The sequence below is a fragment of the Euprymna scolopes genome, chromosome 21 (assembly GCF_053919585.1).
Source record: "Euprymna scolopes isolate OS-2025 chromosome 21, ASM5391958v1, whole genome shotgun sequence".
NCBI classification, from domain to species: domain Eukaryota; kingdom Metazoa; phylum Mollusca; class Cephalopoda; order Sepiida; family Sepiolidae; genus Euprymna; species Euprymna scolopes.
The window spans coordinates 124474910-124496872 of record NC_136502.1 but is presented as its reverse complement, the minus strand read 5'-3'; the positions used below and the strand labels follow the sequence as shown (position 1 = coordinate 124496872).

The following is a 21963-nucleotide window of genomic DNA, read 5'->3' as shown; positions in this document are numbered from 1 at the left end:
CATTAATTTCAAATTTTAACACTAACTAATGCAATGTTTACAACCATTTATTTTTGGTTGTGATTAATCAAATTGTTGCGATTTTTGGTTAATTTAGTTTTTATTTATTTTTTTCCATGAACCATCATGAAACTCTTCACACCTGCAGTTATGTTTCATATCTCTTCCCAGTAAAAAAAGATCACTAATTAAATGTCTGCAACCATTTAATTTTTTCCATATTAAGCATTTGGTCCTCTTTAAGAAAAGCTCCTCAGCCTCACTCATGCAGCCCCATAGCTCCATAGAACCCACTTTGGGAAACCCTGCTCTAGAAGACTGCCACTGAGAACTGATTGTTAATATAACACTTCTATTCCATCATGGCTGTTAGAACTGCCAACCATGTTCTTCAGCTAATAAAGATTTCAAATTTTGAAAATAAGGTTCCCAGTTTCAATGAGATGTACATAAGGTGTTTACATCAACTGAACGAATATGAATAAAAAACAAAAACAAAAGATGTGCTCACATTTTTTTTTTTTTTTTTTTTTTTTTTGTGTGTAGGCATTATTGAAAAGTTTCCTACCCAACTTACGGTCCTCATCAGCGGCAACACGGAGGACTGCAGCAACCAGCCTCACCCTCATTTGTCAACATTCACGTAGTCCACTCTCCTTCATTAGCTGGCTTCTCAGCATGTTACTTGGTAAGTAAAACTTATTGATTTCTTAAATTTACAGGGGGTTGGGTGTTCTGTTTTTTTTTTTTTTGTTTTTTTGTTTTTTTTGTAGATTAGAAGGGGCACCCAACCATGCCCGGTCGTAAAGTACGCTTAATATATTTTAATACATGCAGATTTTGTTTTTATCGTTACAAAGTCAATTCTCTATTGAATATTATATCTAATATATATAATACTGATTTTAAAGGTGAGAAAAAAATAACTTGGGTTCCATCAGCTGCAATTGAAACCAAAACAATTAGTTCACCGTCCACGTTTTATCACTTAAATCTCTAGCTTTGTTTGCTATCATTTGAACCAAACCAACAGATAAATTTTAAAATGAAACCTACTTGTAGTTATGATTAGTTTTACGCATGCGCAAACTAATATGTATATGTTGGCAAATTGAAATGAATATTTAGTATTTCAACTTGCTGTCTTCTGTATATGTTAGTCATCCACTCAAAACAAAGATTTTACTCGTTATAAACCATCCTTGGTGTATGATTACTATTTCCTATTAATTTCAGTGTTAGGTGACCAATAGTTTTAGAGTTTAGCTGTTAAATATTTACACTCATACACTCATGCATACATGTACTGTTTTATTTATATAGATTTATATTTAATTTTATTCATAAAATACATTTTTGCTGCGATGTTGATTGAAGCATATCAATTTAATTTTTGGTATTTGTACAGTTTAATAAAAACATTAAAAAAAATGAAAATATTGAAAAAAAAAAAAAGGTACGTATCCATTTTGGACTGAAGATCTTTGAAAAAAAAATTAATTTGATCGAGTAGTTTTTTTTTTTTTTTTTTTTTTTATTACTGCGGAAAAACGTTTTTATGACAGCGCGTTGAAGGTGGACATCTTTGAATTTTTTAAACACACCACGGGGAGATAACTCAGTTTAAAGCACCGACACTCCCGACCCATTTTTAATACTAGCTTTTTTTCCTAAAAATCAAACCTGTAAAAAAAAAACTGCTTGATGAAAGTAAGTGAAATTTTTTTTCAGAGAACTTCATTCCATAACGAATATGTGCAATATAACCTTTTTTCGATATTTTAATTTTTTAATTAAACTGTACAAGTATCTAATTTTCAAATTTTTTTCATTTTATTTTCTTTACTCATCCATTTTTATATATGATCTATAATTATATATATATATATATATATATATATATATTTTTTTTTCTGTTGATGAATCCATCATTGCCTGGTCCACATGCTGCTGCTCCAGCATCCAACTAATTTTGCATTTATTTCATTTTCAGATTCCGTTCTACCCGTGGATGAGGAACACGATGTCTATTGTCTTTTAGGTTTATTGTTAGGAATCCGGAGTTTAATTCCTTATTTAACTGGGCCTCAACGAGATCATGGCATGAAAGGAAGCTTTGGTCTCCTTCACAAAGTCGGCGCTGAAAAACATATCACTATTAATATTGAACAAATTGTACAGGTAAATTAGATTTTTATTTTCTATTACTTTACAATTAGCTAAATTACATAATCGTTTAAAGAGATTGATGTAGTTTGCTTGAAGCATTGTGTATAGTATATATATATATATATATATATATATAATTTATAATGATTGCCACTTCTTGACAGAAAGAAGCTTACCATCTCTTCAGATAGATGTTGAATATTCATATGCATGTAGGTGGCTGTTCAACCCAGCTCATACTTGAATAGTCATTCACAGATGTGGCAAGGGAACTTGTCAGTATTTAGTGGTGTTTGTGGATGGATTTTATTATGCACCTTTGGATTCTCAAACCGCTTACTGATTTACAGATCAATCCACAGATAATCAACAATACTTGGGTGGCAGCACATTTTCATAAATTTGTTAGTCTTATATTGTTAACAATGCAGAAATATGGCAGGCTAACAAAGGCAGGACTGGAAACTAGATAAAAAGTAAAAGTAAAAGTTTTTTTTTTGTTGTTTTCTTTAAACTTATTTACCTTTTTAAATATTTTCTAATTTTATTTCTTATAAATCTTAATTGCCTTAAGCGCTCACTGTACATATAATAGTGAAGTTTGTATATGATGATATTTCGGGGAAAACATCCTTTCTTCAGATGTTATTTTGTTTATTTTATATATAAATTTATTCGTTTTGATGATTTACAAGTAAGCATAATGTCTGTAGCTCTCACAGTGAATTTAAATATTATTGCATTCGGAGCTTTCGGCTGACATAGTCTGCCATTTTTAATATGGATCACATGGTCTGCCATTTTTAAAATGGATCCCATGGTCTGCCATTTTTAAAATGGATCCCATGGTCTGCCATTTTTAAAATGGATCCCATGGTCTGCCATTTTTAAAATGGATCCCATGGTCTGCCATTTTTAAAATGGATCCCATGGTCTGCCATTTTTAAAATGGATCCCATGGTCTGCCATTTTTAATATAGATCACAGTCTGCCATTTTTAATATAGATCACATAGTCTGCCATTTTTAATATAGATCACATAGTCTACCATTTATGTGGATCCCATGGTTTGCCATTTTTAATGTGGATCACATGTTGTACGCTTCTTGGAACAAAATATTATTTATTTATTTATTTTTTTTTTGATGTATTTTGCTTTTTACTCTTGGATCATCACTTATCAAGACCAAGAGACACTTGAGGATGGGAACTTGGATTACTTATGAAGGAGGGTTTATGATAAGTATTTGTTGACATTAGACTTGCAGACAATCATGTTGCAATTTGCGGGGGGAAACTGTTCTATAGTAATATGTTCGACAAAGAGAAATCCCTTTGCAAACAAACTCTGTTCATGGAAATTTTGTCTAATATTAGGTACACAGAAAAAAAAAGGAAAATCCTCTTTTCTTGCTGTGGAAAGAGTTTTAGCTGTGAATGTCTGACAAGAAAAAAAACCAAAGATTGGAGCTCAGTCTCGTCCTACTATAGAAATAATGGTAGAGCAGAGAAAGACTACTAACGTCTCTTCTGTAGAAAAAAAATCATTACCACTAGATTGCAAAGTTTAAAAAGAGGAAAGAGTGCTCTGAACGGCACCTCAAATATGATAGCAGTACTGTGTGGTGAGCGGTAATGTTTTATTAGTTTCAAAAAAGTCAATCTTATCTCGTTCAGATGTGACGTCAGACATAATCATTAATTTTCTTGACTTTTTTATCTTCTTTGTGTCTTATGCGACATTTTTCATGCGTCACTAATTTGTTTTCATTTCAGGTTTACGAGTTATTATTATATTACACGGGTCACACTGATCACAATGTGGCAACTGCTGCCTTAGAAGGGCTACATCAATTAATCAAGACGCCTCCACCACAGCTGGTTCCCATTTTAATTGGATACAACACCATCAAGCGGTCATCCATTTATTCTCATAACATGGCTTCAATTTTGACTCGACCACGAACGCAGAGTAAGTCCACTTCATTTAGACCTGTGTGTGTGTATACATGTATGTATAAGGTGCCTTCAATAAGTTTCCAGACTTTTTTTTTTTCATATCAGCACTTTTATTCATAGTACACACACAAAACTTTAATTTCCTTCAAAGTAATCTCCGGTTGCAATGCACTTGCTGTACTGTTCCAACAACTTATGGATGTCCTCTTATGTGAGCGTGTCAATGACCCTCGTCACAGCCTCTTTCATTTCCTCTTTTGTCTTGTAACGATAATCTCTAAGGTTTTCTTTGAGCTTAAAAGTACAAAACAAAGGCCACAAGTGGAAGGTCTGGACTATAGGGAGGATGAGGAACTGTCTTGATGCCCATCTTGATCAAATAGTCTTTGAGAAGGATGGAGATATCCTTGGGACACACTTCATGCAAATCTTTCACATCTTTAATTCATTGCGAATAATTGTGTATACAGTTCCAACACTGACATCAAACTGTGTACTTGTTGTCTCTATAGATATAGATAATCAAATATATAAAATATATGTTACCAAAGGCAAGATAAGTTACTCTTCTACCTAACTGGGTAGGCTTTTAGGGTTTTTACTAAAATATAAAATGTTTAATTGGCTCAAAAAACAAGCAAGTTCAAAGGGTACGTGAACACAAGAAAAAGATGCTACAATGTATTTGTTTCGCGGCCATTTTTTTGTTGTGGTCGTTTACCATTTGAATTTGTTTTTTCGAGCCAATTAAACATTTACATTTTAGTAAAAACCCTAAAAACCTATCCAATTGGGTAGCAGAATAACTTATCTTGCCTTTGGTAACATTTATTTATTATAGATTTGACTTTTTACCACTTTTTTGAAGGACTGTGGACAGTAAAACATACCCATTTGTTTTCATGCTAACATCCTATTCCATATTCTAAACATTGCATACAAATATGTAAATAAATATTTGTGTAACCATTTATATAAGTTTTTATTTTCTTTGTTTTAGATTTGTAGTTGAGCAAATATCAATTCCTTCTTTCCTTTTCTTGGACCAATTGCAGGTGGCTTGGAGAGATTCCCGTCTGTCAGTGATGATGTTGGTCTTGAGGAGGACCAGTCAACGGTTGATATCCACAGTCGAATTGCTTCCTCAGACGAGACATCGGCATTTGTATCAGATTTTGACTCTTCTTCAACAGGTCGACCGGATGATAGTATAGCGTCTGGCAGCACCAAGGGCACCGTAAGGCCGAATAACGTGTCCTTTGCTGCCGACCTGGATGAGGAGTTAACTTCAGATGAAACCCTGACTGTGACAGATGAACCCCTACCTGTGACGGATGCTGCAACTTCGGTGGGTGCCTCAGTGGAAGACAACAACAGTGTGGACCCGGTCATCTTAACAACCGAGAACACATACACCAGCGTCGAGATTGGTGATGTGAATGAAGAGCGGTCTGAGCGCTCCACCCTGTCTCACAGCAGCAGTGTGGAGACGTTGCTCAGTGTGAAGAGTCTGAGTCCGAAACATCGTCCACCGTTACGGAAAGGGGTCAGTCAGGACTTAAATGGCAATCCTGAGTATAACGGAGTATCTGCAGTCGAACCTGGTTCCCGTGAGTCGGTCTCGCCATCTCCTGTTCCGGTTGTGGTAGTAGTTGTGGAGGACGTGCCACCTGGAGTTGGGTGCTTCTGTGATGGAGAGGTGCCACTTGTCTACTGTGCACGCCTACTCTGCCGACGTTTCTTGTTGGCAGGGACGCCACAGAGCCTCATTTCGGACAAATCCGTTCGTGTGAGCATGAAAACCTTGGCGCTCGGAACTATCGCTTCTGCCATCAACATGTATCCGCATCTTTTTCTCTACAACATGTTCGCTGATTGTCAGAGTAAGTGGAGCATTTCTATATAAAATTAGTCAATGTATAAACTGTTAGAGGATAGTTGTCTGTTCGTGTGTCTATGTCTAAAAGTCAGAAACTATACAAGACACACCAATACAGCTGATATATTCTTTTTCAACATTGCTTTTGTTTGAATATGGATGCAGGAGGGGGGGAGTAAGCATTTTTAAGCATGATTTTACAATTTTGTTTTCATTGCTCTAAATACACTAAAATTAAAATGTAGTATCTGTTCTGAACAGAAGATAGATCTTTCTTAACCGAGGCAATTTTTGTATTTGTCCCATTTACAGTGCCCCTGTCTAGGGAGCTGGATATTTCTACATAAAAAACAACCTTGTTTCTAATGTTCCCCTTATGGGGAGGCAAGTAAATAAGGGACTTAGGTATGAAATTTAATTTGAGAGTGAGAAGGGAGAGGGTTAGGAGAGAAAAGGGAGAATAGGGAAAGATATGGGAGATGGAGAGAAAAGGGAGAGAGTGAGTAAGAGAGGGAGAGTAGGGTGAGAGAAGGTAGAGGATTAGGGGTGGGGAGAAAGGATTAGGGGCGAGGAAGGGGAGAGAATAGGAAGAGAGAAGGGAGGTAGACATTAACTCGTGTCTTTCATAATAATATATGTAAAAAAGTGAATATAACAAACCAGATAAGACTTGACCAATATTACATTGATGCCATAGTTTTAATTCATAACAATTATAACATCGATATTATCTTACTTTTTAATTAACAATATCAAGAATACCTGATCAGCACGAGTCATATCTTCCATTTGGTGTGGATTGCAAACCCATATGACTTATTTTTTGCCATTCCTTCCAATCCAGAGCAAGTTGGTTGATGGACGCCCAACTGTTGAGAGACGTCCAATCATAAACATTTTCATTCCAACTTCACCTTTCCTCTGCCTTTTTTGCTTTCTCACATATTCTCAAAGCATAACTTTGACAGGCCAGTGGTTGATCGTTTGGCAAGGCCAAAAAGTTTAAGGGTTTTACTTTTGATTTAATATCTGAACATGTCTAATATTATGACCACATCAATATGATTAGGGCAACCATAACCACTTGGAAAATCGTGTATAATGCATAAAGTAAAAGTAATTTTTTAATGAGGGTTTTGAAATGAAGAAATCAAAATGGTAGGCGTTTTTCAGACAATCTGTTTTTGTTAAGACATGATCTATAATTTTAATTGATAAAATGATATCTATTGTATTATCTTTTAATTAAATAATTAAATTCTTTTAATTAAATAATTAAATTTTTTTAATTAAATAACTAAATTTTTTTAATTAAATAATTATCATCTTTTAATTAAATAATTATCATCTTTTAATTAAATAATGGTTTATAGCTTTAATTGATAAAACGATATGAGTTGTATTATCATTATTTAATTGATGGTTTGTTTTTCAGGTGGAGAAAGCCAACCAATCCATGATATCCTTTTGTATGCCAACCATCCTGATCCACAATTAAAGGGCAACACGGCGGCCATTGTAGGTAATTTGTTACATAGTGTCCTTGTAGAAGGACAAGGAAATTTCCAGAAATGGGTTGAAAATTCTCATTCGGTCATTTCACAGTCAGGTAGGTAGCAATTATATGCATTATCTGTTTATTGTGCTTTGTTGGAAGTTTATTAATTTTGCTTTTTGTATAAATTTTCTTTTTTTGTAGTTATTCATATCTGGAGTGATTTCTAAGAATTTACTTAATTGAAATGTAAGAAAGATTGGTACTCTTGCATAATTTAACCCAAATTCTTGTGAATTCCCATCAAGCATGGATCGGGCGAGACTAGCAATTATCGGTGTCAGCCGAGTGTCGTAACAGACACAGACTAATGAAAAAAAAAAAACAAACTGGAAAAAAAATACAAATAATCAAAAAAAAAAAAAAAAAAAAAACTACCTTGAAAAATGAAAATGTTTATTTCATTTTAGTATTTAATTTTTTGCAAAATATTTATCAACAGAAAGTTTGTTTTTCTTCAAGAAATGATCTTTTAAACTTGTTAAAATTGTTAGGTGTAAGTAAAATTTTTTTGTTTTGTTTTCTTTTTTGCAACTGTATTTTTTTTCTTGTTTTTTTTTTTTTATTTTCAAGACTTGTTGTTCGGTAAAGTTTTTAGTGGCACTGTCCATTTGTACATCTCCAGGAGAAACCATCCTTTACACACAATCTTTTTTTTAAGTAAACATTTATGTTTACAATTGTTGTACCTCATTTTTTGGGGGAGAGCAGTTTCTTCTCCTGACAATATGAGATTGTCTGCATCAATGTTTTCATTTCTTTTTCTAACATGTATAGATTTATTTTCTTGCCTGTCATTTTTCTGTTTGGCGAGTTTGAAAATATTTTTTTTTTTTTGCTTTCTTCCAATTTGAATGTCGTCTGCTTCTATTTAGATAGCGCTTTTTCATTTGGCTAATCAAACTTCCAACATTTCAATTAAAAAAAAAAAAATAATAAGTAATTAATCAGAAAATAAAAACTCACCCCCGCCCCCTTAATATCACCTTAAAAATTACTAAAACATAACAAAAAAAAAAATTAAATAAAATAAAAAGTAGAGTTAGCGTTTCCATATTTGGACGATGCTCGGCTGACATCGATGATTGCTGGTCTTACCCAATCCATGCTTGACGGGAATTCACAAGAATTTGGGTCAAATTATGCAAGAGTACCGAAAGGTTTTATGTCCTCTTAAAAGAAATTGTGTTCTTTGTTATAATAGCAAAATTCTGAAAATTGAAATATTGAATTTCAAGTGAAACCAATAGTATCTACTAAATGGTCATGTCACAGTAATGAACATATCCAAAAAGTTACAAAAAAAAACATAGGGTAAAAAATTAATTATTAATGAAAATAGTTTTTGAAGATAATTGAGATTTGCCAAAAGAAACCAAAAAACGAAACCGGAGAGTTCTAATCGTAACAAAAGGGAGGTAAATATTTTCTGAAAACTGAAAATCTTAGGCCAATTTAGCAAAACTTAATTTTTGCTAATTGCCTTTGAAAATTGTTTTCATTAATAATTAATTTGCTACCTTATCGTTTTTCATGATTTTTGGATAATTTCATTAATGTGACATGACAATTCAGTAGATATCATTAGTTTCACTTGAAATTTGATATTTCAATTTTTAAAAATTTCGCTACATTGGCCTTTTTGGTCAAGATCAAAGTGTAGTATCTGTTCTTCAGCTGCTGCACTCCCATTTCTTGTTCTCTTTCGGTGGAGGATCAGTCCTTCACGACTGAGACAATTTTTTATTTTTGTACCTTTTCTCCACGTTAAAAAACGACCCTCGTGTCTAACTCTGTCCCGTGGGGAGGCATAGTAAATAGGTACAATAAAAAAAAAAAAAGAACTAAAAATTGAGATAGATATCGAACAAAGGGAAATAACTACTTTTTACCTTTACTTAAGATGGCATCATTTTGAAAATTTGATCAAATAAAATAATTTCTGATACAAATTGACTTTTTTTTTTTTTTTTGTTAATAACATGTACCTATGTTGCACAAAAAACTGACAAACCAGAATCAAACATGAATTTTGTAGTCATATAATGAATATAAGTACATTAAGATTTGTGATTGGCTGGTTAAACCATAAATACTGGCTGACATTTAGGGGGAGATATTGAAAAGTACACAAGCAAATACACTGCTTTGATTATCACACTTGTTCCATACGGTGACATACCAGATTTTTTTTTTTACTCACCTTTACCACTTACAAGGCATATCACCACTTGGACGTAAGGGGTTACTATTTGGGATCATGTCTAGGAAAGATGAACAAGATGTTGGTTTACATTACATTTAAACTTCTATATCAGTACAGTCAGGGAAGCAGGTAGTAGGAAGGGAATTTCAAAATCCAGCTGTCGAGGGAAGAAACTATTAGAATAGAAAGCTTTCTGGCATTTAGGGATTTCAACAGTGAATGGGGTGGGATTTTGTTGCTAAGTGGGTTTGTCAGGGATATGTATGTCAAGAGTGCAAAAAGTTCATTGGAGCACATTCCATTAAAATATTTGTAAAACAGGCACAGAGATACAACATTGTGGTGATGAGACAGGGGCTGGAGCTTAGTTGATAAAGTGGGACCGATTAGATGGACAATTCTTTTTTAGACTCTGTCCGAGGAGAGGCTAGTGGCAGATGCACCAGTCTAGATGTGGCAACAATACTCCATGCATGGGCGAATAATAGTCTTATAAAGGTACAGGATACTCTCAGGTGTGAGTAGTCTTCTAGCTCGATAGAGGGAACTCACCTTCACAATGTCCTCAGTGTATTTCTTCCAATTCATATTGTCTGTGAATGTTAGGCCAAGGAGTTTGAAGGAAGAATTTTCAGGTAGGGTGTTATTTGCCACTAAAGCTGAAGCAAGACAACTCAGCTATTTCAAAGGATGTATATCCCTTTTCAAGGATGTATATCTATAGTATGAAAGTTGTTAATGACCAAATTGAATAGACTTTATTGGATGAAAGATTTGTGCCTGATTTATGAGATACTAGCAGAAGCATGTGGCATTGCCCAGTGTTTATAGATCAAGAACTCAAAGTAACATGCACTAAACGGTTTGTTTGTTGTATGAGATTTGAATTCTCTAGATAGAACTGTGCGGAGTACATTGCATGCTCTTCTCGCACTCCTATCACTTTATATGCCTTAGAGAAACGTATCTAAAGTATATTTCAACTCTAGCCGCTCAATTAAGTAACTTAGGGATACACATATAAACAAACCTGTTTATTGTTCTGATCCGTTTTTTCGTGTTTGCGAGTCAACAATCTAATGTTCTGCTTAAGTGTTATCAAGAACTTACCATATCTGCAACTGTGTTTGACTCGTGAATTTTCGTCAGGCATATGATGAGTTACAAAAATTAAAATTAGTGGATTTATTGAGAAAGGCGGTTAAAATTGTCCCTGTGCCCCCCACCCCAAACCTTACTCATTCGTTTGAGTAAACAGAACCATCATCAACCAAGCTAGATATGAGGGTGGGCAGGGTATACTAAAATGCTTTTGAAACGGTTTTAATCAACTTTCTCAATAAATCCACTAATCTTGTTCACACTCAATCAGAATGATCGTTGGCCAACAACTTGCAAAGACGGATCAAAAAAGAAACAGGAATTGTCACCACTTTTTAATGAAAGAAAAAATGGTGGCCAAATATGCAAATATGAATAAACAGACATATAGAACTATTTTATTTATACTTTTTATTTCTGTTTTACATAAACATTTAGGTAAAAATTAAAATAAAAATTGGAGAAAATTTTCACAGAATTTTTTGTTTGGTAAGCAATCGCATGATATTAAAAATATAATAAATTAAAAGTTAAAATTTTAAAGTTTTAAATTGGTGGAAAAAGAAAAAAAAAGAGGAATAAAAGAGAAAAAATAAAAGCAATAAATATAAGACAATATACAGGGTTAGTAAAAAAAATAAAAACATAAAAAAAAACCCACAAAATTCGAATATGATATATGAAAGGTGGGGGAAAGGTTAAGTAAATGGAGATGGAGGTGTGGAATGCGATCGGATTAGAATCTAAATGACAGTCTCCAAAATGGTAACAAGAAGTGAGTCCAGCTTAAATTCATTGTTTAGGTCAAGGATGTCAATCAACCTTGAGATGGAAACAAGAGTTAAGGTTATAAAACTTATTTTATTATTAACTAGCAGTTCTTCTCGGCTTTGCTCGGGCCCTATGTACTGTTCATAACTTTGTGTGCTTTTGTATATATTAAAAAATTGTGTATATGTACGGTAATGCCTTTCTATATAATAGTCTTCTTTAACTACCATAGAGAAAAGTTGGTAGAGACCGCAGACGTCAATTTTTTTTTTAACTTTTAACCCCAATTTTGATCCCTTAACATTTATTGTTTTGGGCTCAAATAGAATTATAAAGTTAGATCCCTGTCCAAGTAATCTTTATCTAAAATTTTAAGTGTTTAGACCCAAAATTGGCAGAGGAGTTTGGTAGAGTTCTCAAAGGTCAAATCATTGAACTTTGACCCCTTAACAGCAAAATTTCTGGCTGAAAACTGATTAAAAATATTTTCCCAAATCTCAATTTTGGATGTCTTCAAGTCCAATGTTAACAAATTCCTAATGAACCGCCCCCTTAAGTAAACACTTCATCAAATCTCCACACTAACGTAATGTACTTGCAATAACCCTTATCCCTGAGTGGCTTCCAGGCCTTGATAAGTGGTGATCACTGTGTAAAAAAAAAAAAAAAAAATACCCCCATATGCCAAATTTTGAGTTTGTAGACCGAAAATTAACAGTTATTTGGTAGGAAAATGTACACAGACACACACTTTTACTTTTATAGACATATAGATATATATGATTCTATTTCTGGCTGGACTCATGAAGAAGAAACATTTCAATTAAAATTAAATCCTTTTTGCAATCTTTCATATATTAGACCAAAGTAACTTTTTGTCATTGTGTTAAGCAGGTCATTGCTAATTCAATCAAGCACAAGTTTTTTTTTATGTATATTACTTTTTGAAGTTTTTCTGATCTTCATTGTGTAGGAGGTATGAGGTGTAAGTGTAGTTCCAACCCCTCTAAAATACAAATTATTATTATAGTTGATGACTGCTGATGTCAATCGGGTAGAAACCGAGTAACTGTTGACAAAATGATTAAGGAGTACAGAGTATTCCTGATCTCCAACAATCAATTTTCTATCTTGTTCTGCAAAGTGACATTGAAAGATCATTGGTTGTTTAGTCATAACATTTGATTTTTGCTTTTTACAATAAAACTACTTGATTAATTTTCATGAATTTTAGTATATGGTACTTTTTTTTTCCATCATGAGTATGTACGCTGCAAATATTTTTCTTTATCTGTGGTATTTTTTTTTTTTTTTTTTCAGGTCTTGCACTAATCTACAATTTGTAAATGATATTGAACAATCTAATAATAACTATGGCTGTGGTATAATCATCATATCGTATGAATCTAAAGATTCTACTATAATATTGGCATTGGTTTCCTCGATATTTTTCTAGTCAGAATTCTTTTGAGAAACAGTGAATTGTGTGAGAGACCACATGAAGGTTGCCAACATCTTAAGTGAAAGTGTTTTTTTTTTTCGTGGAACAAACTAGATTTGAACTTTGGATATCCAGCTTGTCAGTCCGTGTCGTTAACCACTAGACCACTGACACTTCCCTGTAGTATAACAATAAACCTTTAAACCTACCTTTTAAGTCTTTCCGTATATTTTACATGCAACAAAGAATTCCGGGTCAATCTACAATAAATACTTATTAAATGTATTACATATATTTTTTTTTCTTTTTACCAGGATTGTCCAAACCTTCCATTTTGGATTTGGTTCAAATAATTTTGAATATTATTGAAGATGAATCATCAATGGCTGCTCGTCAAGGTCTTCTCGCTTTACAAATGTGTTCATCCAGATTGTTGCTTTCGGCCCATTCTGATCTATGTATCAGTATTCTTTTGAAACTATTGCCTGTCACTACAAACCCTTATTGGCTTGTCAAGGTAAGTATGCGTGTTGTGCACTCACCGGAGGTAGGCAGTCGAGTTTTTATGATGGACTACGTTCATCAATATATGGCACAATCACGTTGACACACTGGTTCTTGCCGGTTCACCAAAGTTAAGCAATGATGAGCCTGGCCAGTAGCAGATGGGTGACCATTTGGAAAGGCTAGGTGGTGTATGTACTTTGCCGAGTTGTAAAAATTTCCAGGTTGGTATCTGAAGGTGCGTTAAACTTGCAAGGGGGAGATGTACCCCCGAATCAAGACGGAAAGCAACAGGAAACTACCATGTCTACTTGTTTTCCCGAGATTACCATGACTCTACAATTTGGAGAGCCATGGTCGCCGATGTTGTTAAAACAGTAGGGCTGCTGCATGCATGCACGTTCATTCTTTTTAGTATACTCTAAATTTCTGAAATAGGCAGTCAGTGGTCAACAATTTTTGGTTCTTGTTCATAATTTCCCTTATATTAAAAAACAAAAATTAAGGAAAATTTGTATGATGTACATATGTGTTGCAAAACAAAAATATCGTATTCCAAAAATCATATAAATTGATCAGGTAGTTTTATTTTTAGAACAAAATCATTTCTAAGTGATTAATGGAGAAAGAACTAGATTACTTGTCCTAAGACAGGTAAAATCAATTCCCTAAACAGAACAGTCGGTTCTTGTCAGATGACACATTTGCCGTTCGCTAATGGGACAGCTTCAAGGTCTTTAGAGTCGTACCAATGACTGAGAAAAATAGTACTTGATGCTTCTTTGCTAAACAGGCAAAGATCAAGGTCAAGTTTAGTAAACCTGGAAATGAAGTGGCGTCTTCTACACAAAAAAGGAGCCTTTGTGTCTTCCTCGATTATAGTCAACCTAAGCCTAAGTTTGTCTTACTTTCCTATTCTTTCTCTTCATTGCCCTACTTCCTCTTGATTAAAGAAAAAGATACCCATGTATTAAGACATGGATAAAATAACACATGACAAAGGGGAGATAACAAGGCATTCATGACAAAGGGGAGATAATTTAGAATTTAAATAAAACAAGTTGTTGAAGTTTAGTGAAAGTGACGTCATGGCATCTCAGTTATTTCCCTGAGGTGCATGAAACTGAACACTGATGGATAGATCCACATTCTGATTGAGAAATAAAAATCTTGAATTGATCAGATCGGCGGTACATCACTACCCTACCATAATACGAAAGATAAACTAAAAGCCAGGATGACTAAGCTTTCTGGGAGCATAAGTTGGGAGACAGGCTGTCAGAATTGATATCGCCGGTGGTGAAAGGTCAACTATTTGACACGCACAGCTGTCAATCTGAGCACACTTGCAAAGAGTAGGTCACATATATAGCCCAGAGAAAAAGGCAAAAGAGAAGCATACAGTCAGCCGGCGAGCAACATTAGCACAAGCTCATGGTTCCATCCATCCACCCTCCTGTCCATACTCTGTCTCTCGCTTGTAGCCTGCACACGAGGCAATAAAAGAGTAAAGAAAAGAATATTTTCTATATTTTTTATACAAAACAAAGTTGTGTTACAGATTTTTTTCTATAACTTGAATACCTTTTTATACAGCATATCTTTAAAGTTTTTGTATGCGTATGGATGTGGCTCAGATGGTAACGAATAATGCTGGAGAGCTAAATGTTTTGATTTCAATTCTAACTGATGCCACCCAAGTCATATATTTTTTTTTTAACTTTCAATCATTGCTATATATTGTGTACAATATAATAATAGAGAATTGGCTCTGTAATAATAAATAAGAAATCTGCATGAATTAATGTATTTAAACATATTTTACGAACAGGTGATTTGCTAGTATATAAGAATAAATGACAAATGGTTTATATTCTAATATGTTGACCATCTTACCATTTATTTCTTTAAGCATGTTAAAATGTTCGATTCTTGACAGCACCTGTTTTGTAGCGCAAAATCATTCTTGTAATTATTATGTCAATTTTTGTATTTATTCTGCCATCTAACTCCTCAGAAGAAAGGAACTCCTCAACTTAAAAAAAAAAAAATAAAGGAATATGGGCAAGATTACAAAATCTGAAAATTGGAAGCAAAGTTGCAATCCTATTTTCTTTCAGTTACGCCATCTTGGAATTTTAATATATATATATATATATATATTAAATTTTAATATATATATATATATATATATATATACATGTATATAAAATGCATTTGAACATTAGTGGAAATCTACGATATTGTCCCTATTTTACTACTGTATGCTTACTAACCCTTATCCTTGTGTAGCCTCCAGGCTTTCCTTGATAAGTGGTGTAAAACTAAAATCTATAGATCATCCCCTATGTTTGAGAAAATATCTGCACATTTAACATGTTTTTACAGCAATCGTGAAAAATAACCATTTTATAGTTAAATATTTAGAGACTTATAAAGAATCGGAATCAATAATTGTATCGGAATCGGAAATTTAGTACGAAATCTGTAATTGTATTGTAATTGGGTAAAATATTGGAATTGTCCCATCACTAATATATATATATATATATATATATATATATATATATATATATCCGTAATCTTATAAATACAAGACTGATAAATTAAAAAATATATCCATTTTAAATGTGGAAATTGATGAATCACACAGGTAAGAAATTAATTTTTATAATATGAAAAGGTTAGTAATTGCAATTAAGAATAGGAAATTGGATCAAATGTTTGTAACATGTCTTCTTCCTAAGATTAAGGGTGGTGGTGTTTGATCAACACTGCTGGGGAGCCATGATGTAATATACTGTTTTGTTTTTAAATCCCCGAAACAGTGTTTCATGGTAAATAACTGATGATCTCTTGAAAAATAAATTATTGGCATTATAGTAAATTCGAGAGCGAGTTGATGCAGTGATTGCAGGTGATTAAATAACTTACTGACTAGATGGTTTTCTAACGAATGATACAAAATATTTTTTTGTATAGTTTTAAAGGTTAAAAACTTCAAAGACTAATATATATATATATATATATATATATATAATTTCTTAAAATCTTCATATTTCATTTGTTTTTATTTAGGTTGAATTGTTGGAGCTGGTATCCAGTATAAATTTTAAAATTGTTCACTACTTGGAGTCTGTATGTCTTCCAAGACGATCTCAGGATGACAAATACTTAGGGGTAAGTTATTTATTTATTTTTTCAGTTTCTTGCTTTTGTCTTTTTTTTTTTTTTTTTTTTTTTTTTTTTAAATCCTATTCACTCCAAACAAGGACATGACTACTAAGTTCTCATCTTATTAATATTTTTTGTTTTATGTTTATGATTTGGATTGCTTGACATCATGTTCTCTTCCAAGATAAAACCATAATGCAAATTATCGATCCTCATCTCCAAAAAATTCCAAAACTCATTTAAAATGTTTTTCTAATTTCAGAAATTTAACTTGCAACATAGTTTTCTTTATGAGACGGTGCTTTTACTTTTGGGCGATGAAGATTATCGTGTTCGCCACAGTGCTGCTTCATCTCTTGTCAAGTAAGTATTAACAAGTACGAAATTTTTTTTATTTTTATTGATTGGTAAAATAAGTTGACTGTAACATGATGACTGCATGGCGTACTTAGTTTCATGAGGAAAAATATTTTCTAATTTTGTATAATTATGAGGATTGTTCTAAGATATCATATTCCAAGAATCATGTAAATTGGTCAAGTAAGAAAAAAAAAATTTATGATTTTTAGCAATTAAGTATTTTTGGCAGCCATTGATAATCTCTTACTTATGGAGAAATAAATAAATCTTGTTGAATTGAGTTGTCTGTCCTTGAATTTTAATACATCTAAAAAAGATAGTGCATACCACCTGTTCCATCCAGCTCATTAAAAAAATTGAATTTTCTTAATTAAAAAAAAAGTTTTGATCAATTTACATGATTTTTGGAATATGACGTTTTTGTTCCATGACAGATACATACATACATACATACATACAGATTTTTCTGTATTTAAAAAAAAAAAAAAGTTTAAATCTAAACAATAATCAAACTTTGCTCGTTATAGCAGTTTCTGCCACTCATCTCTTGGGTGCAAAAAAGAGTCGCCAACCTAATAGGTCCTCAACAATCAACTAAACTCCAACCTCTGTCACATCACCAAAACATGGCATCCTTGTGCCTATTTTACAAGTATTTCAATGGCAAGTGCTTTGACGAACTCTAACCACTAGTGCCTCTCGACGACAATACCCTTAACAAACCCGACACGCAGCAAAATCCCTCCCCTAGACTGTAGAGGTCCCTAGATGCCTTCTATTCAAATAGCTTTTTCCCTTGGACTGCTGCACTTTGGAATTCCCTTCCGGGCCCCTGTTTCCATGACTGTACTGACATGCAAAAATTCAAATGTAATGTGAACAGACATCTCGCTGCCCAACTCCATAAATAATATCCCTGCAAATCTGGTCCCAAATAGTAACCCCTCACGACTAAGTCGTCCTGTGCCTTGTTTTGGGTGAAATGTCAAAAAAAAATGTTTCAGTGTCCCTCTAATGTCATGTCAGGTAACAAACTCCAAATCATTCTCAGTGCCCCCCCTCCACAAACCCACGAGACATCAAAAAATATAACGCATGAGACATCAAAAAATATAACGCATGAGACATCAAAAAATATAACGCATGAGACATCAAAAAATATAACGCATGAGACATCAAAAAATATAACGCATGAGACATCAAAAAATATAACGCATGAGACATCAAAAAATATAACGCATGAGACATCAAAAAATATAACCCACAAGACATCAAAAAATATAACGCATGAGACATCAAAAAATATAACGCATGAGACATCAAAAAATATAACGCATGAGACATCAAAAAATATAACGCATGAGACATCAAAAAATATAACGCATGAGACATCAAAAAATATAACGCATGAGACATCAAAAAATATAACGCATGAGACATCAAAAAATATAACGCATGAGACATCAAAAAATATAACGCATGAGACATCAAAAAATATAACGCATGAGACATCAAAAAATATAACGCATGAGACATCAAAAAATATAACGCATGAGACATCAAAAAATATAACGCATGAGACATAAAAAAATATAACGCATGAGACATAAAAAAATATAACGCATGAGACATAAAAAAATATAACGCATGAGACATCAAAAAATATAACCCACGAGACATCAAAAAATATAACCCACGAGACATCAAAAAATATAACCCACGAGACATCAAAAAATATAACCCACGAGACATCAAAAAATATAACCCACGAGACATCAAAAAATATAACCCACGAGACATCAAAAAATATAATGCATGAGACATCAAAAAATATAACGCATGAGACATCAAAAAATATAACGCATGAGACATCAAAAAATATAACGCATGAGACATCAAAAAACCCCATCAGATTGAAGATGGAAGTGATTCTATAAAATTCTATCACTTTTAGCATTTCTTGTCTTAATCAATAATCCCATTTTATCTTTTAATTTGTAAAATGTCAACATAAGATCTGATTCATAAGGTAACGCTAAATGAAGAGAGAGAATCTCTTAATAAGAAAAATAATAGTAAAAAAAAGAAATACTTTTTTTTAAAGTTTAAACTTTGTCATAATTGCTAATGAGAGCCTTGGAGATGAAAGCAGAGGACAGCCTATACGTTCTTGTATGAATCTTTAAAAGCAATTGTTGAAAAAAAAACCATAAGTTTCAGTGAAATGTCTAAGGCACTTGATGTCAGTATTTCAACAGTGTTCAACCATTTAAAACAAATTGCTAAGCAAAAAACTTCTATAAATTAGTCCCCCATAAACTCCATGAATAAACATGTTTCTGAAATCAATTATTTTATGAACAACATAATAATGTAGATGTAATTTTTTGTATTAGCTTTAAATATTTATTTTTAATATTATTTGTTTTAATCGGACTTGAGTTTTATTTGTGTAATGTTTTCGTTGGTTTGGCTTTCGACCATCTTCATTGGCTGTTGTTTGGAAAAGAAAAAGAAAATTTATCTTCTTTTCCAAACAACAACCAACATGCCTGAGGACGGTCGAAGGCCAAACTGACAGAAACATTGGACAAATAAAACTCAAGATGAGAACAATAGTCCAATCAATACAAGTATAAATATAAATAAGGCCTCATCTAAAAAATTTATTTTTAACTTTAAATCTATATTTTCAGAATGATACCAAACTTATTTTTCCCGGTGGACTGTCCAATGCAAGACCCAGTGATTACAATGGCAAAGGATTATACTGACCATTACTTCACCCCAGTTACGCATGACTGGGCGCAAGAGTCTCCTCCAACTGTGCTTGGATTGGTCAAGCCATTTAATTTCAACCCCAACAACACTGTTCAGCCAACAACAGAGTCCAGTCTGTCCCGTGTGATCACTGCTGTATTGTCTTTACTGCGTAAATCACAGTGCAGATATCTCAGCGTAAGTTATGAAATGTTTATTAAAAAAAAAAACAATTTTTTTTTTTTTTTTAAGCTAATTCATGAGGAAGATTTTTTTTTTTTATTATTACATTTTCACCCCAAACAAGGCACATTGCCACTTTGTTGTAGGGGGCTACTATCAGGGACACAGGTATCAGGGGTACTGTGTAGGGAGTTGGGCAGCAAGCTGTCGGTTCACGTTACACTTCTGTATATCAGTACAGTTGGGGAAGCAGGGACCCAGAAGGGAATTCCAAAGTCTAGCTGTTCTGGGGAAGAAACTACTGGGGTAGAAGGCTCTCTTACATCTAGGGATCTCTACTGTGTAGGGGTGGGATTTAGCTGTTTGTCAGGGGTATTTACGTCGAGGGGGCACAAGTGCTTGCAGTTTGTCAGAGCATTCACCGTTAAAGTACTTGTAGAACAGGCAGAGGGATGCAACGTTTCGTCGGTGGGAAAGAGGCTGAAGTTTAGATGACAGTTCAGGACCTATCAGATTGGCGACTCTCTTTTGAACCTTATTTAGGAGCGAGAGTCTAGTGGTAGATGCACCAGCCCAAATATGACAACAATACTCTATACATGGGTGAATGGTGGCCTTATAGAGGTACAGGATACTTTCGGGCGTTAGTAGCTTTCTAACACGGTAGAGAGAACCTACCTTCTTCGTCCTGGCAATACTCTCAAATGTAATTGTTCCAACTTCCTGTGAGCGTTAGGCCGATGTGTTTTAAAAGATGTACTTTCAGATAAAGAGTCATTCGCCATTGCTATTGGTGGTAGAGAAGGTTTCTTGTAATTATTGAAGGAAGCAAGTTTAGTCTTGGCAGCATTGAATGTGATCATCCATTTATGTCCCCATTCCACTACAGATCGGAGGTCATCCTCTAGTGTTTCTGGCATTTCTTTAGATATGTTCATTTGTTTTCCTGTCATGTCTGTTATAGAGCGTGGTGTCAGCAGCATATATACCCATCTCACAAACAATTTTGTCAGGGAGGTCATTTATGAATATTAGGAATAACAGAGGTCCAAGGATATTGAAAAAATAGAAAATTTAGTCTATAAACACAGTAATAATATGCAGATCTGGATGTGGACAATCTTCATGTGGTCCTTCATGTAAGGATGTGATTTTAAAAAAATATCAAGGGAATCAGAATCAAGCCGCTTAAAAAAAAAGTTGGTTGTTTTCCAATTCAAAAAGACAAAAATATCTTTATACTGTACGTACCTATCACGTAATGAAAATGTCATTCCAAAAATCATGTAAATTGAATAAGAAGTTTTTTTTTAATATGGAAAATCATTTTTTTTTTTTTTTTTTTTTTTAGTGATTTTAATAGTAAATCATAGCCATTACAAGGCTGATTTTGATCTCAATAGTTTGATTTTAGATACTGGTGTGAGACGGACTATCCTTGTTTCCTCATAAATTTGATTTTCTTTGTAAAAAATGTGGTTGTCAGAAGATAAAGCTGAATATTAAGCAGTAACGTGTCAATTTCTTTTCATGATTTTGAATTTGCAAATGAATGTAAAGGAGTTGAAGGAAGAAAAATAAGAAACGAAAAAAAATGTCGACGTTTTGTAAAGAATTGTCAAAGTTTGTTTGCATTGATGTGGCACAAAGAAATTGAATTTTATCATTAAGTACACATCAACAAAGGATAAAATGCTTACAAAAAAAGAAAAATATTTATTGAACCCTTCCTCCTATCCATTTCTTTATAGCATGTTCGTCTTCCATCCTAACAACAGAATATAAATAGAAATCAAGTGTAAATCTGAAGACTGAAAAATGTTAAGAAAGTTAAGTCATTGTTAGGAATAAAGTTGGTTATCCAGAATTCCACCTTTTTTTTAAAAAAAACAAAATACAGA

The 21963-nt window shown here is 33.3% G+C and overlaps 1 protein-coding gene across 1 annotated transcript in view; it reads left to right on the top strand.

The window, feature by feature from the left end:
- LOC145242705 (huntingtin-like) overlaps positions 1-21963 on the top strand; it is a 228071-nt gene that overhangs the window by 91581 nt on the left and 114527 nt on the right. The window contains exons 7-15 of the mRNA XM_080105836.1: positions 547-688; positions 1994-2181; positions 3946-4141; positions 5184-6011; positions 7443-7616; positions 13396-13598; positions 16664-16765; positions 17022-17122; positions 19816-20077. Of these exons, the coding sequence (XP_079961962.1) occupies positions 547-688; positions 1994-2181; positions 3946-4141; positions 5184-6011; positions 7443-7616; positions 13396-13598; positions 16664-16765; positions 17022-17122; positions 19816-20077 (2196 nt within the window). The remainder of the gene's footprint in view (positions 1-546; positions 689-1993; positions 2182-3945; positions 4142-5183; positions 6012-7442; positions 7617-13395; positions 13599-16663; positions 16766-17021; positions 17123-19815; positions 20078-21963) is intronic.